General features: G+C 42.1%; 1 protein-coding gene across 2 annotated transcripts in view; it reads right to left on the minus strand.

The window, feature by feature from the left end:
* Nucleotides 1–16,282, minus strand: part of Veph1 (ventricular zone expressed PH domain containing 1) — a 198,172-nt gene that overhangs the window by 87,619 nt on the left and 94,271 nt on the right. For both annotated transcript variants that reach the window (XM_059264718.1, XM_059264717.1), the window contains exons 7-8: nt 14,088–14,303; nt 12,844–13,241 (exon numbers count right to left, since the gene is read on the minus strand). In XM_059264718.1, coding sequence (XP_059120701.1) covers nt 12,844–13,241; nt 14,088–14,303 — 614 coding nt within the window. The remainder of the gene's footprint in view (nt 1–12,843; nt 13,242–14,087; nt 14,304–16,282) is intronic.

The raw sequence follows: 16,282 nt of genomic DNA on the forward strand, positions 1-16,282 counted from the left end.
AGATGGAAGAGAGAATCTCAGGCATTGAAGATATGATAGAAGAAACAGATTCATCAGTCAAAGAAAATGTTAAATCTAAAAATTCCTAACACAAAAGAAATCTGGAACACTATGAAAAGACCAAATCTAAGAATAATGAGAATAAAAGAAGAATTCCAGCTCAAAGGCACAGAAATAAATTCAAAAACATCATAAAAGAAAAATTTCCCAACATAAAGAAGGACATACCTGTAAAGGTATAAGAAGCTTACAGAACACCAAATGGACTAGACCAAAAACAAAAAAGAGTTCCTGTGCCACATAATAATCAAAACACTAAATATACAGAATAAAGAAAGAATATTGAGAGCTGCAAAGGAAAAAGGCCAAGTAACAAATAAAAGCAGACCTACCAGAATTACACCTCTCAATGGAGACTCTAAAAGCCAGAAATGCCTGGACAGATGTCTTGTAGACTCTAAGAGATCACAAATGCCAGCCCAGACTAATATACCCAGCAAAACTTTCAATCACCATAGATGGACAAAACATGATATTTCATGACAAAGTCAAATATTTTCCCACAAATCCAGCCCTGTAGAAGGTGCTAGAAGGAAAACTTCAACCCAAGGAAGTTACCTACATTTATGAAAACACAGGCAATAGATAATCTCACATCAGCAAAATCCAAGGAAGGGACACACACACACACACACACACACACACACACACACACACACTGCCACAACCACCAAAAAAAAAATAACAGGAATTAGCAATCACTGGTCATTAATATCTCTTAATATTAATGGACTAAATTTGCTAATAAAAAACATAGGCTAATGCTGTGGGATGTTCTGTATGTCAAATATGTTGCTCTGATTTGTTAGTAAATCAAACACCTATTGGCCAGTAGCCAGGCAGGAAGGATAGGTGGGACAAGCAGAAAAGAGAATTCTGGGAAGTGGAAGGCTGAGTCAGAGAGACATTGCCAGCCGCCATGACTAGCAGCATGTGAAGATACCAGTAAACCACGAGCCATGTGGCAAGGTATAGATTTATGGAGATGGATTAATTTAAGCTATAAGAACAGTTAGCAAGAAGCCTGCCATGGCCATACAGTTTGTAACCAATATAAGTCTCTGTGTTTACTTGGTTGGGTCTGAGCGGCCATGGGACTGGCGGGTGACAAAGATTTGTCCTGACTGTGGGTAAGGCAGGAAAACTCTAGCTACAGGCTAACATAATGGCTATAAAAACAGGATCCATCCTTCTGCTGCATACAAGAAACACACTTCAACATCAAAGACAGACATTACCTCAGAGTAAAGTGTCGGGAAAAGACTTTCCAATCAAACAGACCTAAGAAGCAAGCTGGTGTAGCTATCCTAATATTTAAGAAAATAGAATTAAAACCAAAATTATTCAAAAGAGATGGAGAAAGACATTTCATACCCATCAAAGAATAATCCACCAAGATAATATCTCAATTCTAAACATCTATGCCCCAAATACAAGAGCACCCACATCTGTAAAACAAACATTACTAAAGCTTTAGTCACACATTGAACCCCACACATTAATAGTGGGGGGCTTCACTATCCTACTCTCATCAATGGGCAAGTCATCCAGACAGAAACTAAACAGAGAAATAACGGAACTAACAGACATTATGACTCAAATGGACCTAACAGATATCTACAGAACATTTCACCCCAATACAAAAGAATATACCTTCCTCTCAGCACCACATGGAACCTTCTCCAAAACTGACCAAATACTTGGTCACAAAGCAAGTCTCCACAGATACAAAAAACTGGAATAAACCCCTGTGTCCTACCAGATCACCATGGATTAAAGCTGGAGTTCAACAACAACAGAAACTACAGAAAGCCAACAAACTCATGGAAATTAAACAACTCTACAATGAATGACATCTGGGTAAGGCAGAAATAAAGATGGAAATTAAAGACTTCCTGGAATTCAATGAAAATGAATACACAGCATACCCAAACTTATGGAACACAAAGAAAGCTGTGCTAAGAGAAAAGCTCATAGCATGAAGAGCCTGCATAAAGAATTTGGAGAAATCTCATATTTGCCACTTAACAGCAAATCTGAAAGCTCTAGAACAAAAATAAGCAAACACACCCAAGAGGAGGAGATGGCAGTAAACAATCAAACTGAGGGCTGAAATCAATAAAAACAAAGAGAACAATATAAAGAATCAGTGAAACAAGAAGTTGGTTCTTTGAGACAATCAACAAGATAGAGAAGCCCTTATCCAAATTAACTAAAAGGAGAGAGAATATCCACATTAATAAAATCAGAAACAAAAAGGAGGACATAAAAACAGACAACGAGGAAATCCAGAGAATCATCAGGTCATACTTCAAAAACCTGAACTCCACAAAAATGGAATTCTAAAAGAAATGGACAAGTTTCTTGATAGGTACCACATACCAAAATTAAACCAAGATCAGATAATTTAAATAGACCAATAACCTCTAAAGAAATAGAAGCAGTCATCAAAAGTCTCCCAACCCTCCCGTCTCTCCCTGCAACCCTCCCGTCTCTCCCTGCAGCCCTCCCGTCTCTCCCTGCAACCCTCCCATCTCTCCCTGCAGCCCTCCCGTCTCTCCCTGCAACCCTCCCATCTCTCCCTGCAACCCTCCCATCTCTCCCCGCAGCCCTCCCGTCTCTCCCTGCAGCCCTCCCGTCTCTCCCTGCAACCCTCCCATCTCTCCCTGCAACCCTCCCATCTCTCCCTGCAACCCTCCCGTCTCTCCCTACAACCCTCCCGTCTCTCCCTGCAACCCTCCCATCTCTCCCTGCAGCCCTCCCGTCTCTCCCTACACTTCTCCCATCTCTCCCTGCAGTTCCCGTCTCTCCCTGCAACCCTCCCATCTCTCCCTGCAGCCCTCCCGTCTCTCCCTGCAGCCCTCACGTCTCTCCCTACAACCCTCCCATCTCTCCCTGCAACGCTCCCATCTCTCCCTGCAACCCTCCCGTCTCTCCCTGCAGCCCTCCCGTCTCTCCCTACACTTCTCCCATCTCTCCCTGCAGTTCCCGTCTCTCCCTGCAACCCTCCCGTCTCTCCCTGCAGCCCTCCCGTCTCTCCCTGCAGCCCTCGCGTCTCTCCCTGCAGCCCTCCCGTCTCTCCCTGCAGCCCTCCCGTCTCTCCCTGCAGCCCTCGCGTCTCTCCCTGCAGCCCTCGCGTCTCTCCCTGCAGCCCTCCCGTCTCTCCCTGCAGCCCTCGCGTCTCTCCCTGCAGCCCTCCCGTCTCTCCCTGCAGCCCTCCCGTCTCTCCCTGCAACCCTCCCGTCTCTCCCCACAACCCTCCCGTCTCTCTCTGCAACTCTACACATACAAGGACCCCTTCCTTTCTTTGTTTAGGTTCTTCTCTTTCTTTTTTCTCTTATCAAAGCACTTACCATGTTCCAACGTCTTCCCTACTGTGTTTATGCCTTAGTTAGGGTTTCTATCGCTGTGATGAAACACCACGACCAAAAGCAATTTGGGGAAGAAAGGGTTTATTTGGTCATTGTAGTCCGTCATTGAAGGAAGTCAGGGCAAGAACTCAAACTGGGCAGGAACCTGGAGGCAGGAAGTGATGCAGAAACTATGGAAGGATGCTGCTTACTGGCTTGCGCCCCATGGCTTGCTCAGTCTGCTTTCTTATAGAACCCAGGACCAGCCCAGGGATGGCACACCCACAGTGGGCTGCACCCCCATCAATCACTAATTTTTTTTTTTTTTAAAAATGCTTACAGCCAGATTTTATGGAGGCATTGTCTCAATTGAGGTTCCCTCCTTTCATTAACTCTAGCTTGTGTCAAGTTGACATAGACTAGCCAGGACAGCTTATTTCTCATTTTTATTGTTTACTTCATGCCTTTTCCAAGTAGAACAGTCTTAACGAAGTTAAGATTATCACACTGAAGTTTTTCAGGTGCCTACTGTGGTGCTGTCATGTAACAGGCACTCAGAATGTTGAAGAATGAATAAATAAATGAGGAATAAGTGGGAGAAATAAGTAGAACATGGCATTTTCAGCACATTAAGACTAATTCTGTAGAAAGAGGGCAGACTAGGGGAGAGACTAAAGCGGGTAGTGGAGTCATGAGGATATGGAAGCAGGGTCAGGGGACAGTTAACTAAATGAAGTGTGCATGAAGAAGCCACATAGGACCCTATGATTCTGCAACCCAAGTATAAAATATAGTTAAAAGGAATAGTAGATCACATATAATATGACTCAGAGCTAAAGGTTTAAGTGGGGATGGGGAATCGTGGAGTAGGGGGATTGCTTAACCCAAACTAAAGATGTATGAAGAAGCCTTATGGAACCCCATTAGTTTGTAAACTAACTGAAGCGTGGTTAAAAATAAAAAAGAGCTTGAACAGAGGTATCTCTCATTGGTAAACAATGAAGCTTTCAGGAGACATTGGTTATTAAATGAAAATCTGAGGGCCAGGCACAGGTTGCTTTCCTGTGAATTACTGGTCAAGGAGCCCCAGAAGCATCAAAACAACTCACACTATTGCCATTGCTCATGGCTGTATGCCATAAGTAGATGGTAAGAGGCTATCACAGGAGATACCACATACTTCAGTTGCAGGACATAGAGAAGTTAATCCGGAACTGACCAGGAAACTCTCCCTGATGGCCAGCTGTCATAATTCCAGAAGGTGCTATGTAAGCTGCTTGGGGAGAAAAGACGCCAGTGCTCTTACCTAGCTCTGAATCACACATGCTACAATAGTGATCTGCCATGCAAGATGTGCTCACCGGTGCAATAGTGTCAAGACTGTTTATGGGGTAACCAATGGCTCTCTTTGAGGCCTGCTCCACAGGAGGGAATGAACGCCTGGCACAAAACTTTTGGCTAGGGAAGCCACAGCATCTAGAAGAAAACCCACTGACATTGTTTTGCTAAATGGTCATGCTGTCAAACTGCCTTTTAAATTATAGCCATAGATTTGTGCTGCTCCCAACCTTGGTTGGAGAAGCTTCTTACTGCAGTTGGGTAGTGGTTCCTACAAGGACTCATTAACTATTCAAAGTCCTGAATATAAGTGGCTGTGAGTTCAGCTACAGATGGGACCTCTTTGTCAACCTCCACCTCTCCCCAGTCCCAGGCTCAGGGGACATTGAGGAAGAGGGAGCAGAAGGGCTGTAAAAGGCAGTTCTCTGGGATTGACACTGCTGTCACACAAGACCCCATCAAAATCAAGATCGTTAACGATTGCAACAAGGAGGTGAGAGAGTTCCTGATGGCCCACCCTGGTGGGGGAGCTAACAGCAGCTGATGGCTGCTGAGGGCGAGAGAGTCACTTTAGTTTGAGGAAGGGCATTGGTAGGTTGTGCATACCCCAGTGGATGATGTGAATGTGTGCACAGCAGATTGGACTTAGCAGAGTATTTTTAAAGATCCAAGCCAAGAATGAATCCTCATATAAGCTACGTGCTGAGTGATGATGTGACAAGATAGTTTCCTCAGATGCACACCTGTTTCACTGCCACGGTAGATGGGCATTGTGCAGGTGTTGCTTCTGTGTGGGGGTGGGGGCACATAGACACCCTGCATAATTCTTCCCTTTATTAAAAATGTACTTCAATTTTTAAAGCAGGGCCTCTCTATCTAGTCCTAGCTGCCCTGGAACTTGCTGTGTAGACGAGGTTGACATTGAACCCACAGAGACCCTCCTGTCTCTGCCATCCAAGTGCTGGGATTAAATGCATGTGCCACCATGACCACTGAAACTCCACACCTTTTACTTAATTTGCTATGACTCTAAAGGTACTTTTTTTAAAAATACCATGTATTACTTTTAAAAAAGAATAGTCAAAACTCACATGCCTAAAACCAAACTTTAATTCCTACCTCTTTATGTTTAATTCTTATCTCTTCATGTTCTCTCTTTCTCTAGTCTAAGTTGTCTTGGTAAAGGATGCTTTTATCCTTTGGGTGGCCAGGCCCAGCCTCTTTGTCTTCCATCTCCTTGTCCTCCATCTCCTGACCCCCGTCCCACCCAGTACTGCTGACAGCTTTGCTTGCAACATCCAAGGTGTGGACACTTCCTGACACCTGCATGTCAGCCACCCTGGTCCACATTTCCTCAGTGAAACACTCTTCTCTCTCAGAGTTCTGAATTTGCTTTCCACCCCCACCTCATCTCTTTAGACCACCACTGCAGGTCACATGGGTGGAGAGCCTGTCTCAGCCATTCGGTCTAACAGCAGTCCCATCCCACGTCCATCTCCATCCCTGGCTGTGTTCTGTTTTATAACACCTACCATGCTAAAGAGATAGATGACAAGGTTCTTGGGTCTTGGGGCCTTGAGCATCTCATTGGGGGACATAGTCACCTGCTTTTATTGCTAGCCATGGAGGTAAGATGTTATTTCTCAGGTTAGCATTCCTTCAAGTATCTAAATATATGTGATCATATGTGAAACATAGTTTTAACTTAAATTTTGTAGATGAGAAACAGAATTACACTCTCAGAGGAAGGGTTGTGGTTTAAAGTGGACTGGGCCAGAGCCCATGACATCTGTGTTGGTTGATTTTTATCTGCTTGACACAAAAATAGACATATCTTAATTGAGAGAATGCCTCCGTAAAATCAGCCTGTAGACACATCTATGGGGGTATTGTCTTGATTAATGATTGATGTGGGAGGGCCCAGCTCGCTGTGGGAAGTGCCACCCCTGGGTAGTTGGTCCTGGGTGTATAAGAAGGCAGGCTGAGCAAGCTACAAGGAGGAAGCCAGCAAGCAGCATTCCTCCACAGTTTCTGCTTCAGCTCCTGCCTCTGGTTTCCTGTCATGAGTTCCTTCCCTGACTTCTCTCAGTAATAAAACGTGACCTGAGAGTTGCTGAAACAAACCCTTTCCTTCCAAAGTTGCTCTTGGTCATGGTGTTTTATCACAGCAATAGAAACCCTAACATACACAAGGTCTAAAATAGGAGCCCACCTTGTGAGAAAAACCAGATGAGAAAAGACCACAGGCTTGCCATGTGGAGACTCATCCCTAGAGGATGCCAGAGAATCTGCCTTAGAACTTGTTTTTCTAAGGGGAGAGATCCATTCTCTCAGAGTTCCTGAGAACTCATGGCTTATTTTAATGTCAACATGAAATGCTTTGTGTAAAATATCCATCTGAAAGAAAGAATTATTTCCATAAAATAGTTTTTAAAAGTTTGTTGAATCTTTGTATAAGATAAAGGAAAAAAAGTTTGTTATTTTTCTTCTTACCAGTTCCTAAACTGTAAAAAAGTAACCCGGGGATTGGCTAAGTGTCTGTGTGCTCATTTCAGGTCTGTGCCAACAGGTGCTCAGGTCCCTGTCAGACTCACCTGCTTCTGGGAACATGCAACTTTCTGAAGGTGAACCCTAACACATTCTCGAACACCTGGACTCCTGTCTGCCTACATTTTGGGCAAACACTTAGACATCATCCATCCTCTGAAATTTGGTGCAACTGGAGGTAAATTACCCATGTCCCTCCACTATCCATCTTTTTCTCTGCCCCATTTTTTCACCCAGCCATATCACCATCCTTCAGTGTCCTGGGTACCAGCACTTCAGTTGCAGCAGAGATCAAGATACAATTTTTCTCTTCTTGTTATGTTTTGAAATGAGATTTGATGGCGAGCAGAGGCTGCCATTTGCTTCTCTGCAGAGCAGTTTCACTGGGGAAGTTAGTGGAAAACAGGGTACACTTTATTGTGATTCAACTTGTGGCACTGGACTGGAATGCCCCCCTTTTGCAGGGGACTCTCAGTGTCTCAGCACCACTTTTTATCTCTTAGAGCAAGCAGTCCCCAAACAATGATAGTGGATGACCAATACAAATCTGAGTGTAAGCTCTTCTGGAAAAAAAAAATGCAAAGACTGATTGCCAATGAGTACTTCATCACATAACAGCTTAGTTTAAAGATGCTGCCTTTAGAAGACTGTATCTAAGACACAGAGACACACTAGAGCAAACTGTTTCTGCTTACCTTCTCTTTAATGTGGGTTGTCTCCAGGTGTGGAATACATTTCTGTACATTTTTATCTCATTTATAAGCTCGCTTGTGCCTCTAATTATTTGTTAGCAAGGTACATTTAAATCTACCAGAGGTGAACATTATTTGGGTGCCTGGTTTCATTGACAGGCAGATAAACCTTTCTAGATCTCCACACAAGTGTCCTAGAGAGTACCAGTGCTTACAAAGTTGGTTGCATGGTATTCCCTAGTTGGGCGAATGCTCATCTCATCTGTAGATAAACTTCACGTCCCAAGGAAGGACGAGCTTTGCAAGGAAGATTAAAAATGGCTTTACTACCAATGACTTAAAACCCAATCTTCTTTTTAAGCTGAACCTTTTGAAAACACAGCTAACAGGTAATGACAATACTGAATGTCCTCTATTGGAATTTGGGGTGTGATAAGTGTGGATGGAAGTGTGTAACATCCTAACCATTGATTATCTAAAACTTATGCCTGCTCTTGCTTTGGGACATGATACATAGGACAATAATCTGGTGTGAGCTAATGAAAACAACGTGTAGAGGACCGTTTTCAAAAGATCCACTGATCTTTCTCTAGCCGTGGCATTTGGAAGTCTCTAGACCATCACAGGTGACTTGAATCCATACATATGTTGGCAAGAAAGTCATAGAGGAAGACTTCGCCATGGTGATGTCTGTCTCCTTTAGCTAAAAGCCACTCCTTGGAGAAATGAGCTCGAGAGTAACATAATCTGAGAGAAGTTCCAGAGCACCAAGAAAATAATTTCTAGAAGCTGGAATTAGTGTTCCCTAATCAGTGTCTTGGGAAAATGGCCAATGAAGCATCATAATGAAAGGAGGCTGTTTTTCACTCTCAAATTCTGTGAAAAGTTTCCAAGTTGTTTTCCAGCTCCAAATTTTACAATTTTCTTGATGGAGAAATTATCTTAATCCTGAAATTCATCTCATGTATTAAAAAAAAACCAAGAAATGTTATCCAAAAGCAGCAAATAGATGCACATTATTATCACTGCTGGACTGTTTTTGGCTCGGCAAGCCCAGTACCTTGAAGGAGAAAAGACTATCAATGAGGCTTCTTATTGTCCTCCAACGGGAATCCGAATCTTCACCTGAGGCTTGTGATGAAAGCCCAGCATGCCTGGAGGCATTTGCTGCCCACCATCCTTATAGTGAGAGCTGAGCATGCCCATAGTGCTCTTGACCAGAATTTTAGCCCTTAGACTCACTGTGCTTCATGACCTTAAGCTCAGATGCTCAAAAAATGTGCCTATCATCTATCCTTTAACAATGACCTTAAACTGAGCGTGCTCAGGTATTTACCCAAGCCTAAAGTACTTTTGTATACCAATAGAGACAGTGCCCCATCCCTAATAAAAGCTTCATGCTTCTTCTCATGTTCCCGGTTCGTGATTCAGTTAATACATTTCTCCATCCTTTTCTTCCTCAGGGATGCTAGCTTTGGCTTTGTGTTCACAGAGATGTAAACCATTGCACAATTGCGCTAGAAGGGTGTAGGGACCTGTGTTGACAGTTCCCTCTCAGTGACCATAATGCTTTGCGAACTGGGCTACCTGCCAATGTTAAGTTATGAGGCTTTATTTGTATTTAAGCATACAAACGTTTCTTCATTTTTATAGAGAGTTTTATCTTTCTTTAAGAAAAAATCTTCTCATGTGGCCTGACTGGAGCAAGAACCATCTTCTAAGGTTAAAAATAAGCTTTCTGTAAGTCAGGATTCTTTTTATCCAGTTAAGAAACACTTCAAAGTAAACTGAAGTAACACAGATGGGTTCTTACAAGCTCACAAGTTCTTTTCAGAACTCCAGAGATGGACCAGATTTTCAAAGATGTATTTAATATTATCTGTGTATATGCTTTTGGCCTCTGATTATTTTGCTCACATTAATGAATACTAATGATTCAAACTTTTAAAACATCCTTAGCCACATGAATCTAATTTTTCTGGTCTGGTATGAAAATATAATCAACTAGTGACATTAGGCCATATTTGCTTACAGATACACAATTTTCAGTGACTGGTAAGCAGAAACAAAGCCATCCAGACTCATCAGAGAACGGGCTCACCCAATAACAAGAATGTTGTGACTCAAAAATGACCCAACCTCAGTAAGACCTGGGGTTTGAAACCTTTGTTTCCAGAGGTGATGTTAGATAAATACAGATTCGCTTCCCCACTACTGCTGGTCCCCAGTGTGACCAAGGTCAGGGTTAAAAATGTGACTCGTGACCTTGAGTCATCTCGTACTGACTTCTGCAGTTTCCATGAGACTCCTATTCTTCTATCACTATTTATTATTGAAGTATCAGGTTGAAGCACAGGAAACTGATGTTTTTGTAGATCTAAACAGTTGACCATTTTGTCTTTTCTGTCTTTCTCGTATGAACCAACCTCATGTCCAGAGAGTTTCCTTAAGAAGCTGTTTCGTCATTTTTGCAGTGTGGGCTTTGTGTAGCACTCCAAAATGCCACCTGGTTTTGTTGTTTCCTGCCGTTTGTCTCTTTAATTAAATGTTGCGCAAAGTTTTTGTTAGTTTTTGCTTCTTTTCTTCTTTGTCTCTTGATTATTTTGCATAATTTACTCAGAAAGGCCAGATGCTTCTTTTAGGCCAACCACACACTTGACATTAACATAATTTCTCAGCCTGAATCTTCACTAAGGTTTTAAGGAAAGAGATGTGATACTGTCGTGCTGGGTGAGGTCATGAAGCAAATGAAGTCATGTCAGCCAGAGGACGGCTGGTGTCTACTGACTAGCTCACCATCTTTGGAATATCAACAGTGTCTCCTGCAATAAGTCTAAGTACTTCATTGGCAGATGTATTACCAAGGAGCCATATAAATATTCCATTCCTTACACATGCCCCTGCCCTGTACAGGAATTTCCTAGGAAATTACTAAAATATGAATGAATTCCAAAATGTGTCAACTTAAAAAATACACACTCAGTTCTAGGTTTTCCCTGGTTGGAAATGTTACCATCAAAAGTAATTATGCTTTTCTTTTTCTTTTTCTTTTTTTAGATAATGGGCTCATTCAACATTTGGGGAAAAATCCAAACAAACCCAAATCATTTAGTTGAATCTAAAGCTAATTTTAACTCCTGAAATATTTCTTTGTAACTGGGTGTTTAAAGTAATTCTGTCGGTTTTCTTCCACATTGTAACAGAATTGAAACTCATTATAGAGTAAACTTTTTATATTTTAGGCCAAATTTGAAACATACACACACACAGACACACACACACAGACACAGACACACACACACACACACACATACACACACACATTATTCTATGAAGTGAAATATGTTTAGCTTTCTCTTGGATACAGATACCCTTTATGGCACCTTGAAATTCACTTCTCCCTTACATTAACCTCTTCAACCTGTGTACGTAGAGTACTGGCAAAATAGAAATTATGAAGAAGTCACTCAGATTGAACTTCAGTAATCTTAGGTATTCCCACAACCTGATGTACTTCACCATAGACAATATATTTGAATGTAAGCAACACAATTTTCATTTTTATCACTACAGAATAAATGTAGGAAGGCTGGTCAGATAACCACAGACACCGGAAGGTGTCAGACTCGGCATAGACATAGCAACTAATTATATTTGGTACAGGAAGCTCCTTTGGCTTAGCAGAACACAATCTCTCCTCAGATTGGAAATGGGAAACAGGGTAGGAAGTAGAGTATGGGGAAGTGGACCCTCCAGGGATCCCCACCTTTCTGCTGTAGCCTTAGGGGGCTGGACTGTCTGGCTTTTTTCCTGTGGGAAGATGACATGTTGACACTTCACTTTAACTCCCAAGAGAAGGTGTCTGTTGTCTGAAGACTGCTGGAAAAAAGCTCTAAGAGCCCCACAGTGCCATCCAGGCCAGTTCAGTCTACAATCTGCCCTGGTGCCCTAGTGCCCTGGTGCCCTGGTGCCCTGGTGCTCTGGTATTGGTGCCCTTGTGTCTCAAACATTCTATCTTTTCCCAGAGTCAGAGTAAAGACATAAAATGTAAGAGAGTGTCAAGAGACTTATTGGTTGCTATGCATAGCATTTAAGAGACTAACATAATGCAGAAACTGTGGTGACCAAAATGTCCAAATTATAATTAGAGAAAGATTCAATATGCAGTGATTCTTTGGACCAAGGATCCTATACAGTGTGACAAGAGACTGTGACTGATCTGTCATGACTTCAGTTTGACTGTGTCTTTTGTGACACTTTAAACTGTGTTCCTGTGGGAGGTCTAGCCCCTGACAGTCTTTCTCTACTTTGTCCTTTGTTGTCCTGGTGTCTCCCACAGGCTTGTTATCTGTCCCACCGCCTGGCACAACTTTGCTGTATTCCTCCTGTACTCTAATCTCTAGGAAATCAAGGAGTGTCTGTCACTCAGATCTTGAGTCTCTGAGGGGCCAGAGCAGAGCACACAGCGATTGGCTAAGAGGACAATCTGCCACAGTCAGTGATATGCATGGCTTCCCTGTTTGATTACACGGATAGAAGCATTCTCTGGATGCCCTGACCGCAGAGCCTGCTTCGAGGCCACTTTTTGTACCCTGGGAATGGGAAGCAAAGCAACTCAAAGGTTTGCAAAACTCAGGAGACTCAGAAGCATCTGTGTAGAACCAAAAAGACAAAAGTCAACAGATGGGACAGCTTCCCTCAAAGAGAAGAATCAAAGATACTGGAAGATATTTTCAAACACTCTATTTTAAAGCAAGAGGTCCATAAATAGGTACGAGTACTTAGGTGTTTTGAGAGTTTTGTCTTTGACACTGACGCCTGAAGTTTCTTGAGTGTGGGAAGCTCAAAGCACTTACCTTCAATGGTGCACTGGTCTGGAACTGGGACCTTTTTTGCGATTTCTGTGGCATAAGCCTTCACTTCACTGAGGTTTTCCTTTAAATGCAAGTACAGCTTATCTTGGTATTCAACGGGACTTGTGGCTGTCTCTGGAATGTCTTCCTGGATGTTTTCTTTAACAGTTTCAGGCATAGTCTCTGATTCTACATGCACAATACTTGGGTGTGAAGCTGAGGAATCTCTCAGCTGTGATCCATGGGCATCTATCTTAAGGGGCAACTTGCCAGTTCCGTGGCTAAGAGGGTCTATTTCTGAAAGAGAGATGCTGGCATGTATTCCTGCCCTTTCTTCAGCTTCCCCATCTCCTGCTCTCACTGCATTTGTGAGCACAGTATTCAAAGCCAAACTCCTGGACCTGTAAGGAAAGGTCAGAGGAGTTAAGGAAGCTCTCGTTCCCCGGCAAAGGAAAAACAGTCCTACCAGGACAGAACTTTACTTTCTCCAGAGGGAGACACTATTAATAGACCAGATAACACGAGGACCACCAAGCTGTGTGACGAATAACACTCTGAAAACATAGGGCTGGGGTTGTACTTCAGCAGTCTACTACATGCTTGATATGCATAAGGCCCTGGGTTTTATCCTCAACCCCACCAATAAGAAAGAAGAGAATGTTTAGGTACCTCCAAAAGAAGATTTAAATCAACTTCTTAACAAAGTTGGCTGTAAAATGGTAGACAGAGAGTTTTTATTCTTTCTTGCTTTTGCCTCTGATTATTCACTAGAATAAGAGATGCAACTGGCAGCCATTTTCAAAATTAGCATACTTAATTTAAAAAAGTGTTTAAAAGATAAAATCAGATGTTTGCCTTCTATTTATAGTCCCTAAGTCAGTGGTTCTCAGCCCTCTTGGGTCACATATCAGATATTTACATTACAATTCACAACAGTAGCAAAATTACACTTCTGAAGTAGCAGTGAAAATAATCTTATAGTTGGGGGTCACCACAACATGAGGAATTGTATAAAGGGTTGCAGCATTAGGAAGGTTGAGAACCACTGCCCTAAGTAAATAGTAAGGTTACTTGAATAATGAGAGCACTATGGGTAATATTTTTTAATTCATTAAAGGATAGAACTTTGGGAAGCTATAGGTTAAGAGAAAAAAAAAAAACATGAAACACCCCAAAGCATCACGATAATAAGAGCAATAGCAAATATAAGTTCATACTTCAAAATGATGACCGAATACAAATTATACCTGCTAAACCGAATGTGTCTTTGTTCTTCCTTAGAGATGTGGTCTAAGCTGTACCTGCGGACAGAACCAGGGGTGTTGCTCTCGGTGTTTATTTTGTCTTCAAAGGCTTGGATTTTAACTTGGAGTTTTTCTTGGTCTTCACTTTCAGGCTCCTCCGTCATGGTCTTGGCTTCTCCCAGTTTCTCAGGAAAGCCAACTTCAGCGCTGGTTTTTCTCCTAAAAGAACAGAGATCATGAGCTGCTTGTCATCCATACCCTTTGGAACGGACTTCATTCCACTACCCTTTATCTGGAAATGAAAACTCTGCTGGATAACTTTCCGGCTAGTTGTGTAGCAAACTTTTGTTGACTGTTTAGACACAGGCTTTTGATATTCCTTCTATACAGATCACTTTGCCAGAAGGTTAGAAACATTGGAGATCATGCCAACTCTGTATTAGAAATGCTTTCTGGGGGCTTGGAGAATGAAAGCAGTTTGTGCTCACATTTATCACATTCCTTCTTAGAAACTCTTTAAAAGTGTGAGAAAGACTCTCAGGATAACATTTGGTAGAGCATTTCCATGTTCTGATGTATTCGCTGATAAAGGTGGTTGGCTTCTGCAAACTCATGGCTTTGCTAATTTTAGAGGAGTCATTGTAAGTCTCTCCTGTTCAGAGTAAAGTATGTCTTCTCAATTTTATTTATGTGTTCTATGTATATGAGTGCTCTGTCTTCATGTACATCTGCACACCAGAAGAGGGCATCAGATCTCATTATAGATGTTGTGAGCCACCGTGTGGTTTCTGGGAATCAAACTCAGGACCTCTGGAAGAGCAACAAGTGCTCTTAACTACTGAGCCATCTCTCCAGCCCTACCTTCTCCATTTTAAGATATGGGAAAAAATAAGGTTATTTTGTTTTTTGTTTTTTCTTTTTTAAATGATATTAGTAGCTTTCTCTCTCTATATATATATGCATATATATACACATATACATGCATATATATACACATATAAGATACATATGTATATATACACACATATAAGATACATATGTACAAATATACAAGATTTATTTGTACTTTTTATTTATGTGGATATGTGCATGTATGTGTGTGTATGCCAGGTGTATGGGTGCCTGTGGAGGCCAGAAGAGGGAGTGAGACTCCTCAGAACTGGAAGTACAGGAGGTTGTGGGCTGCCTGACATGAGTGCTGGGAGCCAAACTCAGGTCCTCTGGAAAGCAGCAAGAGCTGTTCATTGCTGAGCCATCTCTCTAGATATAGTTTATGAGAGTTTATGAAGCACTTTGTGCATATTAAACTTCATCTTTTAAGGCTTAAGTCAAAATGTGGTATGATTTGAGGCCCTCTGAGAGCCAAGAGTTCGTTTAGACAGGATTAAGAACTGCAGACAAGCCATAGAAAGAACCTGCTCTGTGGCACTCACTGGATGATGATGGCAGTTGGAAGGCAGAAGGTATTTCAGTCTCTTATTTGCATTCAGATGACCTAGGGTGACTGTAATCTTTTAAAACACTTTACTTATTTTATGTGTTTGTGTCCTGGCGTAGGTATTTGCACCACATATGTGCAGGACCCTAGAGCAGTCAGAAGAGGGCGCTGGAGCCTCTGGGACTGGAGTTGTAGGCAGTTGTGAGCCACTCTGTAGGTGCTGAGGACTGAATCTCTGCCCTCCGCAGGAACAGTAAGTTTTCTTTCCCACTGAGTCATCTATCCAGCATGAGTTGATTTAATTTGATTTACTTTACAATCATCACTAATTAAAACCCATTTCTATTCATGTGAATACTAATCATGGTAAAACAAGCTGTTTTTAGTTTCCACACTTCTGACATTAAAATATGTATCTTTTACTCATACAAACTAATTCTCCATCCCCAACTGGGTGTCCTACAGTTCTATACATTTCCAGTACTAACTGCCTAGAGTTAGTTAGCATCAGTCTGCACAGATCTCCACGTTTTGTTACCAGTTTCAAGCATTCGCTCCCAGGCCAATAACACTGAATAACCTGAGAACAAAGTCAGAAGGTTTCTCACCAAAGGAGACTTTAGGCTCAAGAGAGTCTAAAAAGCTAAGACTCTTGGCTACAAGTTATCCTTAGATGCCCACTGACCCCAAGAAGCACACACACTTCATATACCTTTGGGTAGGGTTGCCGATAAAATACAAACATTAGGCCAAATAAGAA

Source organism: Peromyscus eremicus, chromosome 6 (assembly GCF_949786415.1).
Source record: "Peromyscus eremicus chromosome 6, PerEre_H2_v1, whole genome shotgun sequence".
Taxonomy (NCBI): domain Eukaryota; kingdom Metazoa; phylum Chordata; class Mammalia; order Rodentia; family Cricetidae; genus Peromyscus; species Peromyscus eremicus.